Genomic DNA, 9,870 nt, shown 5'->3' with positions numbered 1-9,870 from the left:
CGGAATACATGAAATCACACTGGGCATTGTGAGGCATAACAGTTCTACATGGTCACTGCCAACAAGTAAGCTTGGCAGAAACCTGCTAGGGAAAAAATGCTATCGTTGAAACCAAAGATTCTAGAAGAGAAGAGGCACACAGTGACTAAGTAAGAAAGGTTGGCCAAGAATATAGGCATAGTCAAGTAACTCTGTCAGACCAAGGTTTCAATACCAAGGACAGTCCAGCCTTACATACCCTTGTTTAATAGAGGACAGAAATGACAACTTTTGAAGTTGAACAGAGGCTATCTATGCATGCAAATTCAAACACATGCTCTATGGGAATATAGTTTTCAAAATATCACCACCTCCACCACCACATCTACCAGTACTTTTTTTTTCTCCGCAAGACCCAATAAACGAACATATTACCACTGCTGTCCCCTGGGCTGGTTGAAGCTCTGAGCTCTACTAGAAAACGGAGGAGCATCTGTGGGACTGAAGCGCTCCTCATCACCATCCCTAACATTGTACGGAATACATGAAATCACCTTGTGCATTGTTGAGGCATAACAGTTGTTGCCAACAAGAAAGTACAGGAAAAACCTTGCCAGGGAAAGCAATGGTACTATCGTACTAAAAATGTCTTCCGTACAGGATATGAAGAAAATATATTTGTACTTATTTTGCTTATCAGTTCTTTAAAGGACACCTGACAACCTAAACTATGGGGTTTGGATGAGTCAGCTAGATTGAAAGATAAATCTCAAGAGAGCATGCAGCTTCCTATAGACAGTTTGGATGGTATAGGGACAGCCAACACCAACGGCGCACCAGAGCATGAAAGACTGTACCAGTATGTTCTCTGTCCATGACTAGGAAAATGGACACTCTGAGACCTCCCACTCAGGGGGCGTGAGGAAGGGGGACTCCTCTCATCATCATCCCTGTAATGTCGGAGTGTTGGATCTCTGTTACAGGGTTACAACAACTACACGTACAGTATGGTACAATATTTAGACCACTTACGGATGTGAGAAATCTAACCAAACATACTCCAGTATCAACCCTATCCCGGAAGAGTTTGACAGAAATCATCTCCAAGATACCTATAGTATAATTAACCTGGCCAGGGTTTTTTCAAGCCTTTAACATGCGTACATCCTACAAGATCTCCAGTTATTTTATCCCTACTATCTTCTACAAATCCACAGTAGAAGTACATGTTGGCTTTTGTACCACTTTATCTGCCTTTAAAAGGCTATACAGTTAGTAAGTTGTATTTCACAACTCTCAAAGTATGCACATTTTACATTTCAATATTCATAGAAAGCATCAAAACATGTTCAAAATGTACCAAGTAGCCTGCTGGTCCTGCCTGTGGGTAGGAATGTGTACACTCTGGGATCTATCACTCAAGGGCTGAGGGGGAGGGGGGCTCATGTCCTCATCCTCCCTAAAAGTTGACATTGGTACAATATTGTCTGCATTATGCAACATTACAGGAAAAAAACAATTGTCTACAGACTTATGTAGTCATGTATGTTCATGCACAAACTACAAATCAAGAAGGATGAGTAAACAATGTCAAAATGGTGCAAAAGAGAGAAACAATGTCTTTCTGTGACAAGAAGGCCTGTAAGAAAGACCAAAAGAACCTGTTTAACTGCTAGGGAAAAAGGAAATGATTTAAAACTAACTGGGATCCACCACCACACCATTTGCCTACAAGAAAACGTGCATTAGCTATGATGAAAAGATAGCTGTGATATAAATATGAAAGTGTGCTGCAAAAACTACTCCATGCTGGGGGTAGAGCAAAGAGAGGTGAAAACTGGGGTTGTGCTTTCACCGCAAAATACCACCCTATAGTAAACAGTTAAGTAAATACCACAGAGGCTGGTGAACTTGAACCTGGGACTGGGTAATGTTTGAAGTTGGTGTTCTCACACGGTCAAAGAAGTTTTGCCTGGAATTGAAGAAATGCAATTGAAGCAATATTCAAATACGCACATAAAGATGTATTTGTACGGGACGTGAAACATAACTCTTTAAGACCTGTAACGTCTGGTGGAGTAAAAAATGTCAGTCTGCTAGATCCTATTTTTCCGTTAAAAGAATTTGATCCAAAGCGTCTGATGAGGATGAGAGGTTTTTATCACTACACTTTGTATACTGATACTTACCACAGTTTCAGACTGGGATTCAAACCCTGAACCTGTGATCCTGAAGATTTAGACTCCTCAGATCACTGCATGCTAACCCTACAGGCTTGTAATTAACTGATTGTGTAGACATCATCCATGGATGTCCCACCCACCTGGGTTTGTATGGCTCGGGCGGAGGAGGAGGGAGGTACAGCTCCACAAGCGGAGAGGGCGGCACCCGTCCTACGGAGTTCGCCGGCGACGCGGAATCCAGGGACCGGCCGCGGATATGGTTGCCTGAGGAATGCCGGGAATTCTGGGACAGCCTGGAGGAGGAGCCCGACGAGGGTCTAGAAGGGGTTCCTGATGATCTTGATGTTTTTGGTCTCTTCTTGAAAGTGATGACTACCCCATGGGGATCCTCCTTGAGAGCATCCACCAGTTTTTTAAGTTTCCAGCCAACCTGAAGAAGTAACCAGTACAGTGGCCATTTTAGATTTGCTCAGCTCTTGATACATTAAGACATTCTGCTTCAAGTAACATACATGCATATATCCTGGAAATGTGCAGTCTGTCATTATATATCATTACCATTTCAATCAATCTATCAACAAAAATGGTTTATTGGTAAAAGAAGGGTCTGGTAGCCAGAGGTTGAATTTTATTTTGTTGTACATGAATCTCTGCATTAAAACCATAACTCAACATTTGTAATTAAGCTATAATAATCAAGTACACTAAAATGTGATAACACATTAAAATTATGAATCCAGGCTAGTATTACATTCCTTAACTTTCACTCTGATACAGGGCTCTAGCCAGCTTGACATTTTTTTCCATCAGCCAATTCCCATTGTCGCGAAAACACTATTTCAGGAGTTAGAGAGACTGAACTGAGACCTTGAAAAATGGTTTTTAATGAGATTATCGTATGCAAAAGGGCACCGACACACATTGTCAACAATCATAACAATAGCAAAACAAACAGTGTGTGGCTTTTACGACCATGGACGGCGTCCCCAAGCAGCCTGTAGCTTCCACCAAGGAGCTTTTATCAGATTTTTGTCCGTCAAAGTTGACGGATTAGTTTTAAAATTTTTCCGTCACACGCAGCAAATTTCCGTCAATTGACGGAAAAACGGACGCTGTCTAGAGCCCTGTTCTGATATCATGTGTCTGTATGATCAAGGGTCCGAGGAAGCTATGGACTCACCACTGTCTGATAGTTGACCTGTAGGATCTCATCCCCCGGGTGGATTCTCTTGCAGGTGTAGGCTGGGGACTGTGAAGAAAGGTGTAAGGTGTATCTGTCATTCCAAGTTTATATGTAAAGAAATGTTCAACAGTCACTCCACAACTTTCCCAACCTCCAAATAAAACCAATCTTATCAACTCAAGCTCCTTTATCTTGTCATTAAATAGATGCTCAATGGAGACTATGGAGAAATGTTCATCTGTCACTCCACAACTTTCAATGCTAAGAAAAGTTTGACATTCACCTCATGACTTTCAACGTCCCAAGCATGAGTCTCATCAACTCATACTCTAACAGACATATCTTGTCATTATGAAATAGACCTCAGTCTTACTACAAAACAGACTAAACAGAGATGACAAGACATGATGGCTTACCCCTTCTTTAGTTCCTGTGACATAGTGTGTTCCATTGAATGACGACTGTATGAACATCCCCTACAAAAAGACAAAATGTTATTACAAAATTTAATGAACATTCGCACTATAGAAAGATCCAACTGATGACTTGCGAATCTTTGTCACAAAGCTACCCTTGTGTAGTTAACAGAGGGGCACATTGCAAAATTTAGCCTCAGGGTCCTGTGTTCGTCAGACTTACAAATGTATAACACAGTATAAACTCTTACTGCCAGCTGACAGAATTCTATCTATTCTATTCCATTATCAGATCTATTCAATTTTTTTCTATTTTCTATTTCTATTCTATTCTATTCTATTCTGAAAATGAGTACCTAGCTTCGGCTAGGGCCGTCCCTCGGATAAGACGTTAAATGGAGGTCCCGTGTATGGGGAGAGTCACACCCCATGCACGTTAAAGAACCCCCACACGTGCAATGGTGCGGTGTGAGATGGAGCAAACCCTTCTGTCTGGAGTTGGTGATTCACTTCAAATCACCCGGACGGGAGACCTGGCGCATCCCCGTCTTGTAATTAGCCGTGTGTAAACATGTGCGAACATGTGTGTATGGCGACTTTGAAGAGGTGACCTTTGACACCTGTTTCCCCATACCCTCCATTGTCAACGTATATGGAGAATCCTAATAAATTCTATTTCCTATTCCATTCTATTCTATTCTATTTCCTATTCTATTCTATTCTATTTTCTATTCTCTTCTCTTCTATTCTATTCTATTCTATTCTATTCTATTCCATTCTATTATCCAGCATGTCTTACCAGCCCCAGCTTGTGGTCCACGTTGGTTAGTGTGATGACCTCCACCCTGGCTGCGGAACACACCTGCGGGTCATCCTTAACAGACAGCTGAAGACTCTGACTTAACATGGCAAGCTCCTTACACTGTTGTAGGGAAAATGTTCCATGGATGATGATTTAGAATGATAAAATGCCTGTAACAGTGTCAAAGTTTAATGGCAAAAAGTTTTGAACCTTCAAATACATAGTTACATAAAATTACGTATGTTCTGCATACATGCATAATATGATTCATATTGTCACTGCAAATTGCTGATTAAGTATATCCTTTTACACTGGAGACATCTCCTTTCAACAATAATAAATCAAAATACAATAATACTGCAAGTAGGTGACACTGAAATCCAAAGATAATGAAGCATTTTATTCGCACTCTACAATGTACTTACCAATGGCACAACTGTCTCTTCTGCATCTCTTTTATTAGGGTCCTACATATCAAACAAGCATGACAACAAACATATTAGATACTGTTCTGGGCAAGAGAGCCAAAGAGGTATTCAGTCCAATTAAGTACCAATAAAAAGATGATCAAGAAGACGATTTTCAAAGAAGAATCACAGAAGAATCAGAAAGATGATCAGACCTTGTGTATACTGGAGGTGAAGCCCAGGCATATTCTCACTATCCTGTTCCTTATTGCGATGTAATTCATCATTTGTACAAATGGAGTCCTGTGTAAACAATGGACTACATGGTGAGGCAGTGTTAAGTAAGATTGTTGGAATTAGAAGATAAACTCATCTTTTTTTTCAGCTCAACAGGAACTTTGAGAAATTTCCAATCCATTTTTGTCATTTAGGAAATTCAAATCTTGAAATGGTTTATTTTCTTATTTTTCTTTATGTTGAGTTCTCCGCTGCAAACTAATGTGAATATGCGCTTCCATCTTATAATTAATACTACTGTACTACAGAATTGTTTTATCTGCACACTTAAAACAGTATGAAAACCTTCTTTCCCTCTCAGCGAAATAACTAAATTCTAAATCCCTGAAAATGTATCCCTGTTGCTATCAATGAAAAAGGACTTAAAATCATTGTAATATTGGTTATTCAAGAAGCTCTAACTTTCAGTTTCATGAGCAAAAATCATTAAGTTTCCACAATCATCAGTTTTCCCAAGTTTCATAGATGATCATTTAGATGATGATTCATTTTCCTATGTTTTCCCCCCACCTGTCTAACCAGGACACAACAGCCTTTGCAGCACTTAGGACGTCACAGATTGCACGTAAGATGTCTGGTGGGAGTTTGTAGTTGTCCCTGGGACCAGCCAGGCCCACCAGGATGCTCTGTTGGTTCCTCACAGTCATGGCCATGTCCAAGTTCTCTACGTTCAAACCCAGCGCAACTGTCAGCGACTGGAGGGTCTCGTTTTCCAGGCCAAAATTCTGCGAAAGAAATGCAGACATTACAATAGATGGAATGACAAATCAATACAGTCAAAACTGACCAAGAAGACCTTTCAGGAGACTGACAAAATCTTAGTCATTTCTCAATGCTTGTATCAAGGGAAAAATCACTTAAGGAACTACATGTATCAATAAATGGTCACATTGAATAATTGGCTATGCTTAGCAATCAAGGTAATGAACAGTTGATAACTTCAGCAACCTTGTCTTCGACATACATGTAACGTTACAAAAAAAAAACAATTATTTGCCTCAGGCCACAGTGTTATTTGTGCAACCAAGGTTCAAGGTGTGTCGGTGCCACCAACACACCTTGTACCTTGATTGCACAAATAACTTTAGGTAATGTAAATTCAAGTATCTAACATACGATATTATGTCTTCCACACTTATGTTAAGTACCTAAAAGTGTTTCTACTTAAATACTTTAGGAAAGTTTAAGGAAGCCACATTCTAGACTTCACAGTGAGTAAGCATGACAGAAACAATTTCAAAGGGAAAAATGCAGTTTACACCCTGTTGATATCGGCTCCTTTCTCATGTAAATATTTGGGTTGGCCCCAAGCATTGGGGTCACTGCCAACAATAGCAACTGACGGCATAACACACTGTTCCTTGATTCAACCCAATAAAGTATAACTGTCAAGTGAAAGTCTCTCATGGGACTTTGACGTACCAAAGGCTGGACTTTCACTGCCAAATAGCAAATTTCTTATGTCAAATATTAAAGAGGAGGAACCTCAAATTGTATGGAGAATAAATTTCTGCTATCATTAGTAACCAAGAATTCTAGTCTAGGCTGTCAAATTTAATTCCAACAACAGATACTGTTTTTAGAATGATCAGGAATGACTTGATAGAATATGAAAATATAGAATAAGAGTTTTAAAAAATATTAAAATTTGGTGTTACAACAGATAATGCAAATCTTGTTCATAACATAAAAAAATAGTAGGTTACAACGATTTAAATGCATACCTTTTAAACTTTCTAAAAGTATTTTTTCATTTCATGTCAACATTGCAGAGAAAACATGTAACACTTTTCAACAATTATTGAAGTATGCATGGTTTTCTTACAGTTCCATTTACTCATATGATGTAAATGGTGTAACACTAACACCCCTCTCCTTCTAATACTGTAATTTCATGTTTAAGCTGAGGCACTTACCAAGGCACAAAGGAGGTCTACAGCTTCCAGAATGAGTTCTTGGTGTCCCAGCTTGGTGATCTAACAAAGAAGAGTAATCAGATTAACATGGATGTAAGTGGACCATAGAATCTATACTCAAGAATACATTCACTTGTATGACATAGAACTATTGAACAATGTGATCAGGCTGATTCATGAGCATGATTTATGAATTAGCAAGTTTTAGTGGAATGATATAAACGACGAGTTGAAAAGGTGCTACAAATGTTTCATACTATTTCAATTCAGTGCTATGGTGCATGAAGTGTTGTCAAAGGCTGGTACTCTGAAAATTGATTGAACTAATTTTTAGCGCTCCAGCACAGGGCTGTGTTCAATTTTGAATTCATTTCCTTCTCACACCTCATTTGAAAGCCAATGTTGTTCATTCTTAAATGTGCCCTTCTAAGCTTTGAAATACATTTTCAACAGTTTAATAAAAGTCAAATTTTTTTGATTGGAAGGAAAGGGTATGATTTTTTTGGTCCCAACATGCAAATTTCCAGAAAAACAGGTCCTGGAGATAACCGTTCTTGCCTCTTGGTAGTTCTTTATCTAAAATGAAGTTTGTTTTTTGAAAGTGACACTTACATTTAACCTGTCCATGTCTCTGTGTGACAAGTTGAGTAGTTGTTCCCCTGTGACCCCAGCCAGGATGAAGCTCTGGATGTAGGGCTGGACTGCATCGTCCAAACCTGCCATTAACAAACATCTCTTTTATACACAGGGTCAGACAGGGTCTGGGCGAACATGGTCGTGTCTGGGGCAACCTCTTGTATTGTAACAATGATGCAGACATCTAGTTTGAGGCCGTAACATTGTAAGACTTCAGGCACGCATGTGACTGTACTGAAAGCTGCCCAAGACAATCACTTGTGATTGACTGGATTCTTAATACTGGATGACGGATGTTAAAACATGTATTTGTGTCATTGGAAAAGGTGGTCACATTGCATTGGCCAGATAACCCAAACAGGATTGACCATATTTCTAGTCATCTATACCCAATGTTATATATGTCACTATATGTATATAAGACCAGAAAAGACTTTTGGCCTCTTATACCATTTTGGGCACAGCTGAGTTTCTTTCATTTTCTTGCTGTTTATACAATTTCCCCACAAATAACTGTAATTACAATAAAATAGTGCCTAAGGATTACCATAAATGGGATACATATATCATACAATATTTGAAATAAAAAGACATCTGGTAAAAATCTTTTATCTAGGTACTTTCTTTCATGATTTGGACAGGTCAGACCAGGTCAAGCTTTTTTCAAGGACATTTGCACAACAATTAGAGCACACAATGGGGAGCATCTCCCCAGGTGTTTCAGACGAGACTCCCTGGGAATTAATTGCAAACACCTATGTACTGTTCTTTTGTACCTGTTTACCTCATGCAGAGATTTGCCATTGGAAATCATAAATTTCTAACACATAAATCACTTGGCAGTTCTCTGGGGGAATCTGCAAGGTGTGCAAAAGTAACAGGTGGCAGATCTACCTGAAGACTCATTATCTAATTCAAATTGAAATGATTCAAATGTACACATCATCTTATGTACATGTCTAAATAGATATAAAATAGTATGATGTCAAGATTGTTCTTTGAGTTGTTTTGAATACTTATAGTGATTTTACATTATGTCATTAGTACTGTAGTACTTTGGTCGATGTACTTGAACTTGAAAACTTGCTTGTTTCAGTTCTACAACATTAAACAAGTGAATCGACCTCAAGCCGAGTCAAGGTGTTTCTTTCTTTTGAATATCCTTCGCTCAACTGCTTTGATTGTCTGTTTGCTTATTTACACAGAATGTCTTGATTGTCACAGTTAGTCCCTATGGACTGTTATGGAGTGAATAGATAATTTCTACTGATAGCAACTGTCTGTTTACAGGACTTTGATTCTAGCTGAGTGGGCTTTTTAGTAACAACAGCAACGTTGGTTGCCTTGTCTAGCATAACAGTAAATGCCTCAGGGCATCTTCTTATTTACACCTTTTGTGTCCCCAGGTTACAAATGAGGCCACCCTATTGTTGTGGCGATTAAGGCACATAATCTCCCAGACTTATAAAATGGTTATCGCCAAGCAGATCCAATGTTGGCAAGAAGGCATTCCATGGGCCAAAACAGTGTCCACAAGACTCCAAAACAATGGCCAAAAGGTGGCCTTATTTAGTCACTGTCTTTGTCTGTAATTCTGCCACCATAAAATCTGCTTGAAGATCAACATAATTTGGTGTCTAAATCGTAACCAACAACATAGATTTCATGTGTATTCTGTATAGATATACCTTTATTAATGTCAAAGTTTGACTTTGTGTGTGACTCTTAACTGTGCACTTGTAAATAATTCATCTTTTTTGATACGGGTAGCAGTAAGATTGCTGAGAGTGCTGGGGAAAAAATGAACAATTTGTAACCTTGCATGCTAAAAATGTAGTCTCTATAATATGAATTACATTTTGCAGTAAGACTAGGAAACAGGAAAAAGTCTTTTGAGTCCTGTGGTTAAGTGAGGTAGTAACAGTGACTCTTAAGTGTTTCGGTAGAGTTGTAGTCATCGCAACTTGACCTGAATTCATCTTTACCACGATTGGTCACAGGTCAGTCACACCACCATTTTCACCTGTCTTTTAAACAATGTGCTCCAGACT

At 39.0% G+C, this 9,870-nt stretch overlaps 1 protein-coding gene across 12 annotated transcripts in view; it reads right to left on the bottom strand.

Annotated features, from left to right (window-relative positions):
- LOC118423066 (CNK3/IPCEF1 fusion protein-like) overlaps nucleotides 1-9,870 on the bottom strand; it is a 37,540-nt gene that overhangs the window by 22,540 nt on the left and 5,130 nt on the right. For 6 of the 12 annotated variants that reach the window (XM_035830980.1, XM_035830982.1, XM_035830984.1 and 3 more), the window contains exons 2-10: nucleotides 7,796-7,899; nucleotides 7,184-7,243; nucleotides 5,778-5,992; nucleotides 5,186-5,273; nucleotides 4,989-5,030; nucleotides 4,561-4,683; nucleotides 3,762-3,821; nucleotides 3,343-3,411; nucleotides 2,303-2,592 (exon numbers count right to left, since the gene is read on the bottom strand). In XM_035830980.1, the coding sequence (XP_035686873.1) occupies nucleotides 2,303-2,592; nucleotides 3,343-3,411; nucleotides 3,762-3,821; nucleotides 4,561-4,683; nucleotides 4,989-5,030; nucleotides 5,186-5,273; nucleotides 5,778-5,992; nucleotides 7,184-7,243; nucleotides 7,796-7,899 (1,051 nt within the window). Of the gene's footprint in view, nucleotides 1-414; nucleotides 505-836; nucleotides 930-1,339; nucleotides 1,439-1,873; nucleotides 1,952-2,302; nucleotides 2,593-3,342; nucleotides 3,412-3,761; nucleotides 3,822-4,560; nucleotides 4,684-4,988; nucleotides 5,031-5,185; nucleotides 5,274-5,777; nucleotides 5,993-7,183; nucleotides 7,244-7,795; nucleotides 7,900-9,870 lie in introns of all 12 variants that reach the window. The other 6 variants (XM_035830974.1, XM_035830975.1, XM_035830977.1 and 3 more) reach the window with 3 other exon arrangements.

The sequence above is a fragment of the Branchiostoma floridae genome, chromosome 9 (genome assembly GCF_000003815.2).
Source record: "Branchiostoma floridae strain S238N-H82 chromosome 9, Bfl_VNyyK, whole genome shotgun sequence".
Classification (NCBI taxonomy): domain Eukaryota; kingdom Metazoa; phylum Chordata; class Leptocardii; order Amphioxiformes; family Branchiostomatidae; genus Branchiostoma; species Branchiostoma floridae.
Note: the sequence above shows the minus strand (reverse complement) of the source record. Positions and strands in the feature narration are given on the sequence as shown.